Source organism: Vigna umbellata, chromosome 2 (genome assembly GCF_029865625.1).
Source record: "Vigna umbellata cultivar VRB3 chromosome 2, Vumbellata_1.0, whole genome shotgun sequence".
In the NCBI taxonomy this organism is placed as follows: Eukaryota; Viridiplantae; Streptophyta; class Magnoliopsida; order Fabales; family Fabaceae; genus Vigna; species Vigna umbellata.
Window position 1 is genome coordinate 14924570 of NC_142166.1, and position 21492 is coordinate 14946061.

The following is a 21492-nucleotide window of genomic DNA, read 5'->3' on the forward strand; positions in this document are numbered from 1 at the left end:
AAAAATATTTATTAAAAATGTGAATTATAATAAAAGTGAAATCTAATCTCAATTTAGAGAGATATAAAATTGAGACTGAATTGAAAAAACCTAACAAAATTGGAACTAAAGTGAACAAAATAAACGAAAATTGAGACTAAGTTGAATATAAGACACAAACACATTGCACTAACATTAACACATGACATTGATACTGACTTCACATGTGACACTAACACTAACTTGACACATGACACTAACATTGCCACATGACATAATATTGACTTGATGTGTGGATACATTTTTTAAATTAAAACAATCTAAAAAAATTAATAAAAAAAATAAAACAAAACCACGAACTGACTCATGGCACACTGTTCATCTATCGTTAACGATTTGGACGACATCAAACAAAGAACCAAATTTATCGTTAAGGAATTTAAATTAAAAAGTTAAATATTTTAAGACACGATTTGCGATTAGAAACCAATTCACCCCCCTCCTCCCTTTTGGTTTGTTTTTCACGTTAACCATTCTGTTACACCGCTCTGACAAGAGTTCTTACATTACTTAAAAATGAGCTAGAATAGGTAGAATGAAATTTTGTCTTTGAGTTAAGGATTTGGAGGTTTTTGAGTTGATGTCTTATTTTAAACAGTTGATTATTAGTTTAAGATAATTTATAGACTTTGCTTAAGTCTAAAATAGTTTATAATCCAATCTATGAGTGTTAGAAATTGGTAAAACTGGTTAAAAGAGGTAATGAGTGGTCTAGAAGTGCTAATTTTGCAGTTTTAATGCTGTAGAATTATGTAGTCCGTTGGGGGAGAAGAATTGGCTAGCTGGGCGAGTGTAAGGGAGTTTTGGAGGTGAGCTGCAGAGGTTGACCGAGCTAGCTCGCTCAACTTGGGAAGCTTGTTGTTTTGGCTCTCATTGGGTAAGCAAAATTGACTAGCTAGGCAGCATTTGGGTTTTTTTGGAAGTGAGTTCTAGAGGTTGGGTGAGCCAGCTCGTTTAGCTTGGGAAGGTCATTGTTTTGGCTCTAGTTGGGCCATTGGGTCTGTGTTCTTAAGTGTTTTTGAATCTTTTTACATATGTGTATGGTTTTAAAAGATATACTGGTTTATTGTATGATTTGTAGAAATGTTTATAACTTATGATTGAATGAAATGAAATGTATAAGAGTCCTAAGGAGGATTCTTAAGTGTTGTATCAAAGTTTTATTGGTATGAATACAGGTAGCTCAATATAGCCTAAGACGCGATACAAACTAACCTTGCAAGTATGGTGGGGTAAAACCCATTGATAATGACTTTACAAAACAGTAGAGACCACCACAAGTGCACAATCCGCCATAGTTCAACATTCATACTAAATCCAGATAATCCAGTCTAGGTCCTTGCATGTTAAGATGTTTGATTTGATTTATGTTATATATGATTTGTGTATGCCATGTTCTAAGTGTAATATGAATTGTTTTTGTAGCTAGCTTACCTTTTATTTTCTACATTTTTTGTATGTTCCTGTGGGCTATGATCATTCGATAGATGTGAGCAGAGGGTGATGAAGTAACCATAGAGTAGGACGAAGGGACGACTGATGCCTAGTTTTCTATAGATTAACTATATTTTTATAGTTTTGTTTTAGTTGGCTTGTATAAAGTTAAATTTGTAGTTATGTTTTGTATAACTATAAAGAAAACTTTTACTTTCTGTCTTGATTAACAGTTTTATTTTATTAAACATGTGATAACTTCTATATTTTTGGAATGTTACAGAGTTAATGACTAATCAAGAAAGGAGTTTCTTATGTTTTAACTTATTGAAATTTGAGACCGATATCATAAGTTAACATAAAACTTTAAAATTGAAAAAAAAATATTATATCAATTTTATAATAGTTCTAAAGTAAAATATACTTTATTGGGTCATTAAAGAATGTTGTTAGACATCAACATTGATTAATAAATTAACTTATCATTAATTTAGTAATGAACTTACAAGTTATATACTAACAAGAATTCTTATATTTGTTGGATGATAAAATATTATGGATTAAATTAAAAAGTTTAATTTTATTGATTGGCTATAATTAATATACTAACACCAAGAATATAATTAATATAAAATCTAAAAATTTGTAAATTGATTGGCTAAGACTTAGTCTAAGTAAGCAAATAAATATTTTATGCAATATGATTTAATAAAATGTAACGCTGACTTGAAAATAAACGAGTTTTAAAAAATCTCTCTGGTTAAGGGTTCAATTATTTTTCGGAGGCTCCAGATTTCTTTTGTTCCAAGAATGAACTGTTGACACAACAATATCAGTTTTTATATGAATTATATGTATAAGGCCTTCAAATATTTAAAGTAGATAATTTTTTACAGTATTTTTCCTAAAAATTTATTCTTCTCGATTGTAATATTATGCATAATTTAATCAGAAATAAATTCGTTATTTTCACTGTATATAATTGTGTCATCCGTATCAGATTATTTATTAATTTATATTCTTATATTTAAAATTAAGTTCTTAAAATACGTATCTCTTTATTTAAAAAATGCGACTCTTCTTAATCATCAAATAATAATTTCTCTTTAATATTTTTATAATTAAAATATGGATCTTTCTCCATACATTTGTCTAACTAACATTTATAAACTTGTTGCTTTCTATAGAGATAAAAGTTAGCCTTCCATTATTCAAACAAGTTTCATATTAAATTTTCAAAGAATCGAATTTCATTATCACCTTCTTTATCTTTAATTTCGTATATTTATTGAGGACTACAATATCCCACAATTTATCAAAACAAAATTTCTTATATTGACTTGATAATCGATTTAATTAACATTAAAGTTTTTGAGTCTTAGATGGGAACTTGAAAGAGTGGAATCTAAATGGTGGGTATTCAAATAGTAAGGAAATGATATTTTAGGGTTTTGCATGTGAAAGGAATTCTCTGATAGAAAGTCTTTAAGAGAATAACAACGTAACATATAAGGAACTTCGACGTTGAAGTTTTCAAAAAATGCGTGTTCATATTTCTCTTACAGCCTACTGACACGTGTCTTACTACGCAGCCCAATATGAAACGAGTCAAACTTGACGGGGTGGTCTTTATTTTAGTTTGTAATTAAGGGTGTTGCTCCCTTCACCATCACCCTATACTTTTTCTACCTCCTCACATTATTTTAAATACAATTATATCTTTAAGTTAAAAAGATTTTTATTTTTATCCTATTTTAAATAATTTGAAATCCTAATTTTACTTTCCCAGCACCCACCCACGGAACTCTCTTTCCCTTTTCCCATTTTCGTTTCACCTCTCCACCTCTCCACCTCCCGCACTTTCATTCCTTTTTCTTCCCAGTTTTTTTTGGTTTGAAAACTTCCATTCCCGCCATGGTGTGAAGGAGAGTCGCCATCGTGGTGTGGAGGAACATTGAGGAGCGTCCAGAGAATCAACCAGCATGAGAAAGTATACATCAACGGAGGTGACATCCTTCAACGGATGTCCCCTAATAAAACAAACTCTAAAATAAAAAAAACATAACTTTAAGCGGAAGTGACATCTTCAACGTTGACATCCGTTGAAGGATGTTGACATCCGTTGAAGGATGTTGACATCCGTTGAAGGATGTTGACATCCGTTGAAGGATGTTGACATCCGTTGAAGGATGTTGACATCCGTTGAAGGATGTTGACATCCGTTGAAGGATGTTGACATCCGTTGAAGGATGTTGACATCCGTTGAAGGATGTTGACATCCGTTGAAGGATGTTGACATCCGTTGAAGGATGTTGACATCCGTTGAAGGATGTTGACATCCGTTGAAGGATGTCACCTCCGTTTACGTTTTTTATTTTAGGGTTTTATTTCAAGGTTTATTCGAATACGAGGAAGCACGACAAGCACTGCACCACTCCACGCACTGCACCACGAGAGCGACACTGCACCACGAGAGGGAGACTGCTTGATAATTCTTTCCACCACCACCAACCTTTGCAACTTGTAGTATCTTATAACGACGAAAGAAAGAGAGGAAGAAATATAATGTTAAAATGAAAGAAAAATATTTTACTCATATACGGGACTAGAATAGGTTATTGGTGAAATAGGTTGTGAATGAATAAAATTAAAAAATAATAACCCTAAAAATAAAATTTTACTGAGGAACAAAATAGTAAAGAGAAGGGGGAAAGATAAAGGTGTGGTGGTGGAGGGAGCAACACCCTGCAATTAAATATTTTAAAAATCATCCAACTCGATGTAATTATATTCTTTAGTATTAACAAAACATGAACTTATATATTTTTGGTTGATGAAAAGTTTATATTAAGAGAAGGTGTGCTTTAAATTAAATAAAAATACCAAAATATGTAATTTTATTCATTTAGGATAATAACTAATTGAATTATGCAGACTGCATAGTTTTTGTACAAGGGACTTCTTATCTATATTTTTCAATTTAATAGTTTATTCTATGATAGTGAGATGATAAGTGTATTATACTGGTAAATTTTAAGCAAAACTCAAGAAACTTATTATTATGAAATGATAAAATTAAGTATCTTACAAAAGATAAAATACATTGAGACTATTTGTTAACCAAAAAAAGAAATAGTACTTCATTTTTTTTCTCATTGCATAAAATAAATATTGTTCGTATATCTGCATACTATAATTTATAGTAGATAAATAATTATATTTTAATTAAATTTTTGTGATTAATAAACACTTTTTCTACATGTAAATTAGATTTATAGTTAATTAAGTTTTAAGTTCTTTATAAATTTATATATTTTTAATTAATTTTTCATTAAAAAAATTAATTGAGTTTTCAAATCTTTTACATTTTTAATTAAGTATCTATTTTTTTTATGGGATAGTTGTTATATTAACTTGTCATCTTAATTATTTTCCTTCACACATTAAAAATGAATTGTACATTATATGGTTAATACAAAAAAAAAATAATATTATAATTAATATAAAACAACAAATTACTTTTATTTATTGAAAACATATTGGGTAACAAGATAATCCGTGGTGACATGGACAATCTCTTAATTGTTTTAGATGATGACAGAAAAGTTATCAGAAACCATTACAACCTCGTTATCTAACGCATATTAAAAGTAATGAAAGTTACTTGTTATTTTACATTAATCATAATATCATGTTTATATTAACCAAAACCTCACATTTTTTAACACAAAAAAAAACTAAGATGACATAATTTAATAACAATCATGTCACCCAATTAACAAAAAATATTAAATGGTATGAACTTAATTGAAAAATATAATTTTTTTTACTCAATATACCAATAAAATTTAATTGGTAGTCAATTAAAAATACTTAATTAAAAATCTTCATATTCATTAGAGTAAATATTTTAGATGGTAAGATATCGTTACACTTTTTAGTATTGATAATCTTACTTATTTTCATGTGTTATTTCTTAACACATCGAGACAAATAAATAAGATGTCGTAACATAACAATCACATAATCCAATTAACAAAATTAAAACAATAAAGATCCAAGTGAAAAGTATACAAATTTTGAGTACTCAATATACTAAAAAGATTTAATTAAGTCTTATATCTTTATTAAAATAAATATTTTACATTGTAATGTTACCCTTTGAAGTATTGATAATCTTTTCTAAAACGTTAAAATGCAAGTTAGACTCAGATAAAAAAAGATAGATTGAAAGAGACTTGGAAAAAGTTCTAAAAATACAATAGCTTAAAAAAAAATCCTAAAGTCACTCCCACTTCTTTTTGTTGTTTCGGCTTAGAGATCATGAACAAGATAATCTCAATTATAATGGATGATTTTTATTTGTTGGACTCAAAATTTGATGTGGTAAAAATCCTTAGCAACCCCAACAAAGAATGACCAATTTGATAGAAAAAGTTGTAAGTGCTTAGACGTGGCCCTTGTTAAACAGAATACCCAAGTTTCTTTACTTCTTCAATCCATTGAATCAGAACAGAAGAGCATATACATGAAAGTACTTCAAATAGCTTATTTTGTAAGAAAAAGTAATTAACAAACTTATATGACACTCTATAATGGAAAGAGGCGCTGAGTGTACAGAGAAGGACAAACCCTTATGTTTTTTAAGGTATTTCTGTTTCATAATGTGTGTGTGTGTGTGTCATTAATCAGTTTAAGTTTTAACTGCTCTCTATTTCTTCAGTCAAATTCACCAAAGTGAACTAAAAACTCATCAAAGGGGAAGGGCCCAACTAACATTTGACTCATATCTTAATTTAGATATCGTTAATCATTGGCTAGGCTACTTGAAGATTAATATATAATACAAAGTTCTATATGAATGAAAAGCCAATGGTTAATACTAGGTCGAAAAACCGAATAGAAGAAAAACTCGATACAAAGATTTGGACTAGCACTCCCAAATAATACAAACAGAATATAACTGGCCACTGATGTGGAACTTTCTCAACCAGTTTCTTGCTCAAATTCTTCACCCTCAGATTCCTCTACATTGTCAGCATCATCGTCATCTGCCTCATTGTCAAAATCTTCTTTATCATTTTCATTTGTGGTTTTCCCTATCACAATGAGGTTGCTGTTCATCTTCCTAATCTCATTGCACTGCAATGATTCATGGCGACAACGACAGGCATGAGTACGAGGCAATGAACAATATGTAACACTGAATTGCACCTTGTAACCTACTATCTTCTTAAGTGAACACTACCTTATTATAATGGATAATGCAGGCCTTTTTTAAATGCCATGATGTATATGTGGAAGATTTCTTTACAAGTATACCTACTTGCAAAATCATGAGAGCCATGCAGCTAAGTTCAAGAAAACAGCTAGATGCTAATGTGGCCAAATATTTGAGGAGAATTTATTTGTTTTCACGCCACATCCTTTGCAAAAGTCAAACCCACAGGCCTCAATTATGCAGAAGCTACTTTTTATTGTTTCATATAGATGTAGTGAGAAAACAACTACCCATGTTGCAAACTTCATTCGAAACATACCCTTAAGCTATGTTTGGATTAAAGTTTGTAAACTTAAGTTAGGACAAAATTCACTTTGTAAACTAAGTTTACAAAAACATCTCTACCTTTTCTTCTATATTAAATTGAGTTACTTAAGTTAGGACAAAATTGTAATAGAACAGATGTTCTTTAAATTGAGTTTAAATCAGGTTCAATTGAAAATCAAACAATATGTTTTTCATGTTTTACTTTGTGATCATACTTCTGGGCCATGAAACTATAAACGCCCAACATGTACTTACTATAATCAAAGGAAATCTCCTAAGTTGAAGTGCGAGATTAATTCCTTTAACAAGAGATAGTGATCATTAAACTAGACTTTGCCTATCTCCAAAAAGCTTTACACAACCAAGAATCAAACAATGGTCAGATCAACAAGTGTAAGGCATCCAACCATCTTTTTGGGCCAAACTTGGTTGGCAGATTTTATCCTTATATTATAGGATGACCAGACTTTGTCTTTCCCTAAGATATGAAATTTTAAGAGAAACATGCTAACAACCTAAACATGTGAACAAAACTAAGAAACAAAATATTCCACCTATTATACCTCTCTGGAAGGAGAGAGGAGAAATTTGTCATAAATTTCAGACATGTGTGTTTAGATTAACATATTTGCAGAAAATCATGTGTAATAATTCCCATTTGTGAATTCCCAGTTATGACCACTCATTCACACTCTAATGTTTCATTTTACATATATGCTGCTTCAACAATAGCTAATCATGTTCAAATTGTGCGACAGAAATTCAAGGAAGGAAGAATCTAAACATTTAATCATATCATAATTGATATGTACCATACGATCAAATCCCTACAGGCCTCTGTAATCCCAATTTCCGAATCATTTGATTAGATACATTAGAAACCTAGAAAAAAAAATGTGTGCAAAGATGTGTACAAAAGTGACAGAGTACAACCGAAAAGATACCGTTTTGAAGGAATTTATATGGCGTTAGAAACAGAATGTTATGAAGAGAGGTAACAGAAGAGAAAGGGTGGAGGGTAGAGCCAAAAGAAAATGACCTTTTCTTCGAAATCGGACTCTTCCATGGCGAGGAGGAGTTCTTCGTTTTGGGGATGGGGCCACTGAGAGGGTAGAAGAAATGACGTCGGAATAGTCCTGGTCGAGAGTGGGTACTGAGTCATGTAAGCCGGAAACTGTAACATCTTTTCTTCCTCACTCGCGCTCCAACGTCTCTATTTCATTCCATTTCTTATTTATTACAAATAATAAAATATGTTACATAATTTTAAATATATTAATTATCATTTTTTTTTCATATATTTAGTTTATTATGAAATTGATTAATGGATCACTCCTGTTTTTTTTTTCTTCAAAGTGAATTTATTTATTCGATCGTTAAAAGCATGAAATCGCTTAAGTCATTTTATTAACGATTAATAATAGAGAAAAATCCAAATTCGGTCATAAATTAATAGTTGCAATGACGATGGGTGTTGTGCAACAAGCATCCTTTGAGAATTCACATCTAACAATGGAGGCAAACCCAAATTAATCATGCTTTACTCTCACCTAAATTATTTCATTTTTTACCATTTTCATATGTAAAAATTAAATTGATACTATCTAATAAAAAATTAACATTAATCATATGTGCAAGGAAATTTATATAAAGTTTTAGATAATTATATTTTTTTATAGAATAAGTTAAACCATTTTTTTACTACTTTCAACTTCAAAACCTAAAAGTTATCGATACAAAATTTTATCCATCTTTTTTATATTAAATTTTAACATAGATATTAGTACTTAAATATATCATATTACGAAAATTCAAATTTTTTTAATATTACAAATTTTCATATATAAAATAGTAATTTACTCATATAATTAACACAATTTAGCTACTTGCTTTGATTAATACCTTATTTTTATTTAACACTCTAATATCCTACATTATTTACTTTACTCGTATCTAAAGTTAAAATTATTTTGTTAATCAATATAGTTGATCATTATAAAAAATACAATATTTTGTGTCACTTTCTTTAAAGTAAAAAATGTAAAATATATGTACACTTTAATCTATTATATGCATTAAAATTGAGTATAACAAAAAATATTAAATTGGTCTATCGATGTATTGATTAAACAAGCCTAACAATACCTATTAAATGTTTGTCAATATAATCATTATACGGTGATAGTAAAAAGCAGTAGATGAATACAGCAAAAAACATTAGAGGAGACCTTCCATACATTGATTATATGAGTCTATAAATACTCTTAGATGAGTTTGTCCATATACTAATTAGATAAGTCTATTAATATACATTAGATGAGTTTGTCCACTTACTGGTTACATGGGTCTTATAATACACATTAGATGAGTCTGAATATGCATTAATTAGATGTGTCTAACAATACACATTATACAAGTGTTTTCATATACTTATTAGACATGTCTTAGAAGAGTCTATCAATGCATTGATTAGACAAGTTTAGGAATACACATCAGACAAGTTTTTCCATACACTTATTAGGTGAGTATAACAAAAAATATATTAGATGAGTCATTTCATATATGATTAGATGAGTTTAGGAATATTTTTATTACATGAGTTTTCTATGCAATTATTAGACAAGTCTAACAATACAAATTAGACAAGACATTCATATATTGATCAGACAAGTCTAATAATATATATTACACAAAAAATTTTATACACAAACTAGACAAGTCTATTAATACACATTAGAAGAGTTTGTTCATTCATTAATTAGATGAATCTTGCAATACACATTAGACGAGTTTGTTCATATATCAATTAGACGAATCTAGTAATACACATTAGACGAATTTGTTCATACATTTATTAGACAAGTATAACATAAGATATTAGACAAGTCATTTCATACATTAATTAGACAAGTATAAGAGTATGCATTAAATTATGCACTAATGTACATCTTTATAAAATCTACTCTTTATATTTGTACATACATAATACTTTCTAAATTTAAAAAATAATTTTTTACATTAATTCTATTCAAAACTTAATTATAAACTCAAAAATATTATTATTTATCTTTTCAACCTCTAAATATCTTTTAATATAATATATTTTGTTAACATAAAAAAATCACACAAACAAACATAAGCTCGTTCGCAAACATGAGTTTAAAACTGTTTTTCTTTTAAAAAGCAAAACAAAAGTAAAAAACATAATTACCCACTTTCAAATTTTATAGACTAAAATTTTCTTTTAAAAAGTAAACTAAAAGTGGAAAACATAACCACCCAATTTCAAATTTTGAAGACTACAATTTTTCCTCTAAAAGTATTATTTTTGAAATAATATTTTTGAAGTATTAAACTTTTAATATTATGGGACAAGTTAAAATTTCAACCTCAAAATAAGGGTGACAATGACATTTAAAGGCATATAACCTTTCCACTCTTTTGAATAGTTCGTGCCATTAATGTTGTAGTTACAATAGACTTGGGCATTAAAATAATTAACCTTCTGAAACTACATTTTAGAAGAAAAAAAAAACATGTTCCAGAAAAATAAAAAGAAATGGATGCTAAATTAGTAAGTTTGGACAAAACAAATTTGACTATTCATCTTTTGCAAAGTGTCTTTTTCTCAACAATATTTTGAATTTATTGTTATTTACCTATCTCAAATTTATAAGTAAAAATAGAGGTGTAAATAATTCTCCATTTCATATGTGCATAAGTTGATTCTAAAAGTTTGCATAAAAATTGAATTTACTTTCAGTCAAAGAGAATAAAACTATAAAATTGTTAATTGTTATTTAGTAGAGTTTTTTTTAAGCGGGATTTTTATCTTCGTAAATTAATTTGAGGTTTTTAATAATTCTTAGTATTGAATTTATATTACGGAGTCTTTTTTTTGTAAGGTTTTAATTTTTTCTATTCGTGACTACTATTTTATGGAGATTTGAAATTTCATTTATAATTATTCACTTACACTAATACTTTCTTAATTTAATGAAATTTGTTTTTTATAATAAGAAATAAATAAAATATATAAAATTGTAAAATACACAAAAATTAATCAAAATTAATTTTATTGATATTTAAGATAAAATTTGTTTACTTGTTCAATTTATTTAAAAATATCATTTGTTTTGATTAGTTATTTAGCAGAACTAAAGCATTTTAAGACCCTTATTAAATATAGTGAAAGGACTAATTAAGAGTATAAGAATAACAAAATAGTTAGGTCGTCACAAATTTTATACTCAACATTAACTGAGATAAAAAGTGACCATTTGTATTTCTTAATAAAGTGATTTAGAATTTAATTATTTTAAATAAATACTAAATAAAGTATGTTGAAATAAAGATGATTCACCTTGTATATTTATTAGAAAAGAAAATATCCCCACTCTTTTTTTAATATCTTTTTAAGTCCAATAAATAAATTTATTATCAAACTATTTTAAGATAGAAATGATATTTGCTAAACATTTTTCTATTATTGAAAAATCACCTATAAATAGAAAACTATATAATTTATTGATAATTTACAATGGCAGTTAAAAAAGTTATATTTGTTTTACAAATACTTTTATTTTCAATCATCAAAATAACCTTATTTGTCTAATAGTTACATGAAAGAATTAAATACTTGTAAGAAAAATGTTAAACTATCAAACCGAAGGGGAAGAGAGCAACTCCTAGTTCGAAGTCGTTTTCACAATGGTAGGAGGTAGTTAACATGATAGAAATGTACCTTTTGAAAATAATAATATGTAAGACAAGTTAATATGATGACCCAGAGGAAAACATTATTTACTACTCATTTTAAAGGTATATGAGATATGTTGCTATATAATTATTTTTTGAAAAAGAATATATAAAATTATATATAATTTAGTACTTTTTTTTAAAATACTCAAATTACAAAAAAAAATGTATCAAAGTATTAAAAAATGATGTATTTGATTTATTAATTATTCATAAAGAGGACACGGAAAATGTGAAAAGGTTAGGAAATTAATAAAGTAGATTGAAGGAGATGAGGGAGAAATAGTAAGATTAGAAATTGAGAAGAAAGTGTGAGAGGAGAGAGTCACGTATCTCACAAGCATTCCCAACATCATCAGTGGTATTTCCAACATCATTCGTGACTGTCGTATTCTCGGTGGCTTCGGTGACATTGGCAGTGACTTTTTCATGTGCAACATGGAGTCCTTGGCCAACATGATTTCTATTAGAAGAACTGAGCGTTGAAGTCCCATTGTCAAGGTTATAGTAGTTTTGATTTTGGCTATGTGTAAAGATTTCTGATAAATTGTTTTTGGTTACTTCTACCAGTAGTTTATTTGTTACGTGTTAACAGATCCCATTGATTACTATAAAGCCATAAATATTATCTTAAATTATGCTTTTATTTTTCGAACATATTTTGTGCCCTTTTGATATGATAATCTGATGTAGGGTTTGGATATGCCTCAAACTTTGAAACTTTGGTTGTTGTTGCTGAGAAAAGAGAAATTCCTATCGATGTGATCTAGCCTTTTACAACTAATATGGATATGAAAAGATTAATGTTTATTCATAACTTACTTCATGTGTCATATAATTTCTTAAAAAGTTACACACCGTATAGGCATGTAAAACCAAAATGGACTAATAGAGCTAATAAAGAAACAAAAAAAGGGTAGGATACCAAATAGATTTTAGAAACTAAGAAATGTGGTTTTGAATATTTTCTAGGTCCTATTTTATGGTGATTTAGCGTAGGGAGGTTCAATTGGACTGTTGGGATAAATAGAGAATTAAAAGGTGTAGAGCACTTAACAGATCTTAGAAGCTAGAAAATTTGGTTTTGCATTTTGTTTTTTAAGTTCTGTTGACTAGTGTAAATCACATGTTTTATTCTTCCATTGTGAAGATCGCTGATTTCATATATATCTTCAGTGAACTACATTTGCCATACAAAATAAGTTTATCCAAGAGTTGATTGAGTTGTTGACTCGGGATAACATGGAGATAATGAGTATGGATGAAACAAAAAACCGATTGTTAATATTTTTCATTTCTCACAACTTTCATTTTGAGAGACAATTGAAAGATACGAGTTGAGGCAGGACATAAAGCCTTTAAACTCATATTTTAAAGGGAGAAACTTTGGGAGTTGAGATGGAGGATGTTTTATGTTCTACTTTGTGTCCCTTACTATATGATTTTTTTTTTCTAGACTCTTAATTTTTGGCACATCTTAGTATACAATTACTATATTTTTCTTATCAAAATGGTACCTTAATTTTTTTTCCACTTATACTTATACCAACTGATACCTCCATCTAAAGCAAGCATTAAGTCAAATTAGGATGATCAAAACATAAAGCTTGTTTGAAAAACTTATGAAAATTTCAAGGTTTGATTTTTGTTTTTGTTCCTTGCTTAATTGGAGTGTAGATGTGTAAAATGTTTGAAATAATAATTGGTGTTTAGATAATACTTGAACCAACAAAATCAAGTTCAAAGGAATATACATATGAAAAACTATTTGTCATTATAGGAGGAATGACTTACACTTTATTTCTTCTCTTTAAGAAGGCTCGTTTAGATTAAGTGAGAAAAAAAATTGAAAACATCTTAGATTCATTATTCTTTCTCCATCTTAGGGCTTTATTGTGTAAACATATTTGATTTGAAAAGTATAATTAATACCAAAATTAGAGATTATTAGATTAAATTAAAATTGGAAATTAAAGGGTTATTAATTTTGAAATTAAATATATAGACCTGGTTGAATTAAGTTGAACCTTGGATCCAAGGTTAATAAGAAGTAGTTCCTTTTCAGTATTCATAATGTTAACATCTCATGGTGAGTTGAAGCAATCTACATGATAATGGTGTAAATTTAGGAAACATAGGCCAAGATTGTCGGTTAAATGTTGTAGTTCAGGGTCTGATTTGAGATGAATTTCTTTTGCATAGTAGAATGAGTCATAATCATACTAAAATTGAAAAGATGCAGAGGTGATTAAGTTTGAAAAGTAAGTGTTTATATCTTTAGGAAGTCAATATTTATATACAATTTTGTTAGGAAGTCGTGTAGCAGAATGATCATATATTGGTATATTATTCATGAAACATTAATCTTATATGTGTATTATTTGTTAAATGCATAAGTTGTTATAACATTATATTAGGAATAATGACATATGTTTGTGTGACGAAATATAAGAAGTAAATTTGACCAAATCCATAATGTTTGAACAATTACAATAATTAGTCATTATTTTTTGTTGTACACACACAAATATATATATTGTTCTTTATTGTATTGCAAATGTGATTGATGTATGTATGTAAGGTAATACGCATTGGAAAAGTTAATAAGATGTTAACTTGTAAACAAAAGAGGTAATTGTTGCAAATAAAATGTTTTGGGAGAGAAACAAAATGTTGGTGGTAAGATTAACTACATTTGAGTTGGAAGCGATTGGACTGAAAAAGCATGTAATGGTGAAAGATATTCCTTCCATAGGTAATATAGATGAAAAGATTAAGGAACACAACATGTATTGTGAAAATGTTTCAAATGATGCATATATAGAGGTGGATGAGCAATCATTAAGTTAATCATTGAACTTGTACAGTTGAATGAAAAAATTACTGAAGAAACACATTTGAAGTGTTACAACATGAAGTCTGTGAATGACATATGAGTGAAATAGAAGACGTGAAGAACAATATAGCTTAATTGACATTATTAAGGTAGGGAAATGTGTATTGGTATGTTATAATCATATCATGTTTTTGTAATTGGTCATTGTTTATGGATATAACATTGGAAATATGGTTAGATGTTATGTTGGTTTTTATAGGGCAGTTTGTACAAAATTTATGTGCAGTTGAATCATGTACCAAAATTATGTTCATTGAAGTATTTATATGTTAGCATTTATGTTTGTTTATATGAACTCAACCTAGATGTTGCAAACAATTGGGATTAATTGTTCTTGCTCCATCTTAGAGCTTTATTGTGTTGGCATATTTGATTTGAGAAGCATAATTGGTACTATAATTGAAAATTTGTAGATTAAATTAAAATTGGAATGTAAATGTTATCAATTTTGAAATTAAATATACAAACATTGTTAAATATCCTTCACCATGCACCTTCTTCCTTGTTTCTGTTCTACTATTGTTCCTTGATAGTTCTGTTATTTTGTTGTAGCTATTGTCTCCTTCATTGTGCACCTTCTTCCTGTTATTTGATAAACTATCATGCATTTACTTACTAATAACTCAGTAAATAAGTCACCTATTATTCACTTTAAAAAATTGATTTCAATAACCACGTCATGATGTGGCATAAATTATGAAGGTTTGTAGATGAAACATTTTCCATAATTATATATTCTTCCATTGCCAAGTTCTTATAATATAATAAGAAAAATAATCAGAATCCCAACCCGATGCTTATCCTATATCGCCCGCTACTGCAACCCAATTTCCATTCCCTCTTAAACCATTTTGGCACCGCTTACACAACACATCACAGACAAGAAACCCACACAAAAACTAAATTTTAAGGAAACTTAGACCTCGTAGTAACTACACAACCACCAAACCTGACACGTGATTTCTTACATGAATCATGAATTCTGAGGAAACCATCATTCATAAGGAATGTCTAATAATAACCAACGAGTTTCCGTTTGCAACAAAAACTCGTGTCATTTCCCTTCAATGTCCACGTATTCCTCTAACACGTGACTCCCCCTCTTAACTCCACGAACATACAGAAGAAAAAACCACTATATCCCTTTTACTGTAACACCCCTTCACACTAACATGCCACCCTAGTTTTGCTTTTTGTGTTACGAGTTGTAAAGAGCCAAGTTCATTACACGCTATGTTGAGGCTTCACGTGTGTGTGTTGGAGGCCAAGGACCTTCCAGTGAGCGCTACGTATGTGAAGCTTAGACTCGCCAAGTTGAAGGCCAAGACAAGGATTTTGACAAACACGTGCAACCCCGTTTGGAATCAGGAGTTTTGTTTCAGGGTGCATGATGCTGAGGACGTGCTCCTTCTGTCTGTTGTTAGTCATGTGAATGAGTGCAGAGTGACCAATGGTTATGTCGGTTTCGTGGGTGAGGTTCGGATACCAGTAGGCTCAATTTCTTTTGAGCATACCTTGCTGCCCACTTGGTTTTCTCTTCAAAGCCCCAGGAGTGGGAAATTTTTCAATAAATATTGTGGTTTGTTTCCCTCACTATATTACTTACATGCACTACCATGAACATAATCATATTTATGACTTGTGACTATATGCACAATTCTATATATGAACTTGTCATTATACTAGTGTATGAACTATTTTCTCTTACTCTGTGTGTTCGTTTATCAGGAAAAATTCTCCTTACTGTTTATCTTCGTGGTAAAGGTCGTGCTTCTTTTACCAAGCATAAGCATTCTCCAAATCCGACCCTTGCAGTTGAGAACTCGAGGGAATTGGAAGGTCATCACAGTTCATGTCGGGCACCTTGTGATAAAATGGGTGTAGGCAAACTGTTGAGGGTTATTGCTAATGGTCTGCATAAGATTTTGAAAAAGAAAGAAGGAAACTCTAAGCCCGGGGATTCTTCAGAACAATCCACATTATTATCTGATTCTGAAGTTAGTGTTCATGAAAATTCACCTACTTGTAGCTTTGAAGAAGCCCTTGCACAAATGGAATCAAGAGATAACAAACCTGAAATGCCTGAAAATTTGTCGGGCGGTGTTCTAGTAGATCAGATTTATTTATTCTCTCCATATGACCTTAATTTGTTTCTTTTTGCACCCAAGTCTCAGTTTCGTAAAGATTTGGCCGAGCTGCAGGGAATAACAAATGTGCAAGAGGGACCTTGGACATGGAAAAATGGAGATATGTCTAGTTTAACACGAGTAGTTACTTATACGAAAGCTGCAACAAAATTGGTTAAGGAAGTTGGTGCCACTGAGGAGCAAACGTACATTAGAGTGTGTAGAAAGGAATTTGCTATACTCTGTAGCATAAGTACACCTGAAGCTCCATATGGTAATACATTTAGGATTGAATTGCTTTACAAGATAATGCCTGGTGAAGAGGTACCTTCAGGAGAGGAATCCTCCCATCTTTCTGTGTCATGGGGCATTGTCTTCCTCCAAAGCACAATGATGAAAGGCATGATAGAAAGTGGAGCAAGACAGGGATTGAAGGAGAGTTTTAGCCAGTTCTCCCAAAAACTAGCGCAGAATTTTAAGGTTCAAGATAAGGCAAATTTTTCAGACAAGGAACATTTTTTGGCAACTTTGCAAACTGAAGACCAGTGGCATTGGTGGCAGGAAGTTTCATACTTTTGTAATTTCACTGTGGTTTCCACCTTTTTCATGTGTTTGTATGTGATGGTGCATATTTTTTATTGTGGTCCAAGTCTACCTCAGGGCTTGGAATTTGGGGGGCTTGAATTGCCAGATAGTTTTGGGGAACTCATTATAGGTGGAGTTTTATCCATCCAGTTGCAGCGTGTTTACAATATGCTGTCTCACTTTGTTCAAGCAAGATTTCAAATGGGTAAGTAAGCATATCATTTTAACATATTGCCATGTTTGTTATCTCTGTCAATGAACTTCATCTGAGGGATCACATTCCTCTTCATTTTCCTCTAATAGGAACTGACCATGGCCTCAAAGCTCATGGTGTTGGATGGGTTCTTACAGTGGCTTTAATTGAGGGGGTTGACTTGGCTTCCTTGGAATCAGAAAGGGTGTCAGATCCCTATGTAGTTTTCACCTGTAATGCACAAACAAGATCAAGCTCTGTCAAGCTTCAAACGTCGAATCCTCAATGGAATGGTTGTGCCTTCTAACTTGTTGATAGTTCTCTAATATTCAATAACTTTGCTTTGATATGGATATATCTTCACCGAAATTGTCTATTTGTATTTACACTTATATGCAGAAATATTAGAGTTTGAAGCTATGGAAGAACCACCATCAGTTTTGGATGTGGAAGTGTTTGATTTTGATGGTCCATTTGACCGGGATGTTTCACTTGGACATGCTGAGATCAATTTCCTGAAGCACACATCAACTGAGTTGGCAGACATGTGGCTTTTGCTCGAAGGAAAACTTGCTCAATCTTCTCAGTCAAAGTTGCACCTGAGAATTTTCTTGGACAATAATAAAGGAGTTGAGACAATCAAGGAATATTTGGGGAAGATGGAAAAGGAAGTAGGCAAAAAGGTAAGAATTAGCATTAGGAATTTGTCTTGCTCAATTCTCCTTGCCCCTAAGGCATGTGCCTTGGTAATTGGTATCATGCAGTTCAACCTAACCTACTTTTATTTTTTCTTTGTGTCATAAAACATTTAGACCTATTTGTTGTATATAACTGAATAGCTGAATGACAGTTGAATCTTAGATCACCACAAAGGAGTTCTACATTCCAGAAATTGTTTTCATTGCCTCCGGAAGAATTTCTCATAAAAGATTTAACTTGTTACCTCAAGAGAAAAATGCCTTTACAGGTATGCAAGACATCAAAGTGGAAAATTGTTCAAATTATATGAAATTTTGACTTGATATATATTAAGTTATCTGGTGATGTTTGAGTGATAGACTCCATAATTTAAGCGAAGGATGCTTTCCTTCTGTAGGGTCGGCTGTTTCTTTCAGCAAGGATTCTGGGTTTTTATGCCAATTTCTTTGGACACAAAACCAAATTTTTCTTCCTTTGGGAAGACATTGAAGACATACAAGTGCTTCCTCCATCGTTGGCAACATTAGGAAGCCCTATATTGGTCATAATCCTGCGAAGTGGTCGGGGTATTGATGCAAGGCACGGTGCAAAGACTCAAGATGAAGAAGGGAGACTTAGGTTTCATTTTCAATCATTTTCTTCATTTGGTGCTGCCTGCAGGTATGAACAAGGCATGCTTAGATTCCTAATCTTATAAATCAATGTCATCTATTGACATCTCATTTTGTTTCCATAACAGAACGATAAAGGCCTTGTGGAGAACAAGAATTCTGAACCTCTATCAGAAAGATCAAATTACAGAAGAACATGAAGATCAAGAAGGCTTTGTAATTCCAGAAGACTCTGCATCTATCTTAGAGAATAAAGCAAACATGTCCAGAATCTTTTCTGCAGAACTACCAATCAGGGTAAGTAATTAATTATACCACAATAAAACTAAAGACAGATTAAGATAATTTTATGTGTAGTAAAAAGCTAATCTAGCTGTAATGAGTTATGGCTCAGATGATATCTGTGATGGGAATTTTTGCTGGAGGAACCCTGGAGCATAAAATTATGCAGAGAAAAGGATGTATGAACTATGAAACTACCGCGTGGGAGCTCATAAAACCTGAGGTGTTCGAGAGGTGTGTTTCTTACCAATTCAATCGACAAGTATCAACTTTTGGAGGTGAAGTCACAAGCACACAGCAAAAATCTCCAAATGCAGACACTGGAGGGTTGACTGTCGTTGAAGTTATGGCTCTTCATGGTGTCCCTTTTGCTAATCACTTTCATGTATGCTATCTGGAAACTCAAACTTGTATTCAATTACTTGTGATAAATTAGCTTTGTTCATCTTGTTCCATTGAAGGGTATCGAATATTGTTTGCCTGCAGATTCATTTTAGGTTCGAAATTGAGCCATCATCTCTTGGTGAACGTGCTTGCAAGTTTGATGCTTACATTAGTGTTAGGTGGCTTAAGAGCTCCAAGTTTCAGAAAAGGATCAACAGGAACATAATATCCAAGTTTAAGGTTCGACTGAAGGAAATATTTGAATTGGTTCAGGAAGAGATTTTGATCATGTCTCAGAACTCAAATGAATAACGATTAGGGAGGTATAATACATATGCTAGACAAAAGCAAAATGAGTTTTCTCTAAAGCAATTAGCTTTCTGAAATATCTAATCAGCTATGATTTATTTTGCATTATTTTACAACGCTTAGTTCAAACTTTGTTTACAGCTTTCTATCCATTAAACTATGAGAAAGTTTGAATGGAAGAAATTACAGCAAAAATATGTACTATTTACCAATATACAACTCTACTTCTGAAGTAAAAATTTATACTTGTTTCTGTTTTAGATATTCAATGAGTATGGATTATATATATATATATATATATATATATATATATATATATATATATATAAACTAATATTACAGATAATATTATAGATAAAAAGCTTGAATAAATTGTAAACTAGTGCTCGGATTGAAATCCCTGAGGCAGTATCATGACTTCATGATTGAAATCCCTGAACCTTTGAACCTTATTCTGAACCTTTTGAATCTGACTCACTAAAATTAAAAATCCAATTTACCTGAATCCAGAGTAATTTATCAACTCATTTAATTTTTTTAATAAATACTTTTTATTAAATTAGTTATTTTATAAAATATTAAAATTGTTTACGTGATATTATTTTTGTATGAATGAAATCTCATATTTAATTTATCATAAATCTAATTTAAAATTCTTTTTCTTTATTTATATAAATAAATGAGCCAATAAGTCAATATATGGTAAGTTAAGTTAGATTAATTTATTAAGTGATCAAATCATGGTGAACTGAGGATCCGTTTTCGCAACATTACTGTAAACTACCAAAATAAAACCATGTATTAATTTTTTTTATTTCATTTAATAAATCATAAATTAATGAGTTTGCAAACTCAAGTCATTTACTAAAAGTAGACACCTTTATTTCGATGATGCATAATTCTGTTAAGAAGTTAAAACTAATCGAACTAAATAATAAAAGATTGAACATTCTTATAAGGCGAACTAAATAATAGAAAAGGCTAACTAAATAATAAAAATTGAACATTCTGATAAGAAAAGTTGAATCAAATGATTTTATTCAAATGCGTGAATGATTTTTAAAGTTTGATTCTTTGGAAAAACTAGAACATAAAATAAAATCCTAAGAGTGTGTTTCATACTAAATTCACAAATTCCTAATTTTAGAGGTTTTTTCGTAATAAATTCACAGACTTTTAACTGTGTTTAGATAAGGCTTTTTAAAAGGGTAATTTATCTTTTGTGGAGAATTTGAAATGTTTTATAATATTTGTTCGGGTAAAGAATTATAAAGAAAGGAATTTCATCAGAAATATCACTTAGAATTAAAAAATTTCAAAGTTTACGAAAAGAAATTAAATTTCTTTATATTATCAAATTCATATTTTAAATTTTTATATTTTTTTTCAATTAATTTGATGTTTTAGATTTAAAGTAATCAATTTAACTTTATGATATTCCAATTTTATATTTTAATTCAACACAGATTCAATTTAACCTGAACTTAGTTTGAGTTGAACTCGACTCAACTTCACTTAACATGAGTTTAGCTCAACTCGGTTGAATATGATCACAAATTAATTTGGTTTGACTCAAACTGGGTTAAAGTTGAATTAATCTTTTGTACAAAACATCTTACTAGAAAATA

The 21492-nt window shown here is 30.2% G+C and overlaps 2 protein-coding genes across 2 annotated transcripts; one reads left to right on the top strand and one right to left on the bottom strand.

Moving 5' to 3' along the window:
• Positions 1–6223: 6223 nt before the first annotated feature.
• Positions 6224–8241, bottom strand: LOC124837165 (transcription termination factor). Its single transcript, XM_047312460.2, has 2 exons — positions 8061–8241; positions 6224–6615 (listed from the first exon to the last, which is right to left on the bottom strand). The coding sequence occupies exons 1-2, from the start codon at positions 8202–8204 to the stop codon at positions 6460–6462; spliced, it is 300 nt and encodes a 99-aa protein (XP_047168416.1). The 5' UTR covers positions 8205–8241; the 3' UTR covers positions 6224–6459.
• Positions 8242–15667: 7426 nt separating this feature from the next.
• LOC124837169 (C2 calcium/lipid-binding and GRAM domain containing protein) lies at positions 15668–20111 on the top strand. Its single transcript, XM_047312462.2, has 9 exons — positions 15668–16254; positions 16404–17591; positions 17690–17872; positions 17979–18262; positions 18430–18546; positions 18676–18938; positions 19018–19186; positions 19284–19556; positions 19658–20111. Exons 1-9 carry the CDS (start codon positions 15909–15911, stop codon positions 19865–19867), a joined length of 3033 nt encoding a protein of 1010 aa, XP_047168418.2. The 5' UTR covers positions 15668–15908; the 3' UTR covers positions 19868–20111.
• The last annotated feature ends 1381 nt before the right edge of the window (positions 20112–21492 follow it).

Coding starts and splice junctions, on each gene's coding strand:
- LOC124837165 (XM_047312460.2), bottom strand. CDS start 8,204: ATGTTACAGTTTCCGGCTTACATGACTCAGTACCCACTCTCGACCAGG. Junction 6,616..8,060: donor AGTCCGATTTCGAAGAAAAG/GTCATTTTCTTT, acceptor GAATCATTGCAG/TGCAATGAGATTAGGAAGAT.
- LOC124837169 (XM_047312462.2), top strand. CDS start 15,909: ATGTTGAGGCTTCACGTGTGTGTGTTGGAGGCCAAGGACCTTCCAGTG. Junction 18,263..18,429: donor AAAAGGAAGTAGGCAAAAAG/GTAAGAATTAGC, acceptor GCTGAATGACAG/TTGAATCTTAGATCACCACA. Junction 19,187..19,283: donor CTGCAGAACTACCAATCAGG/GTAAGTAATTAA, acceptor GTTATGGCTCAG/ATGATATCTGTGATGGGAAT.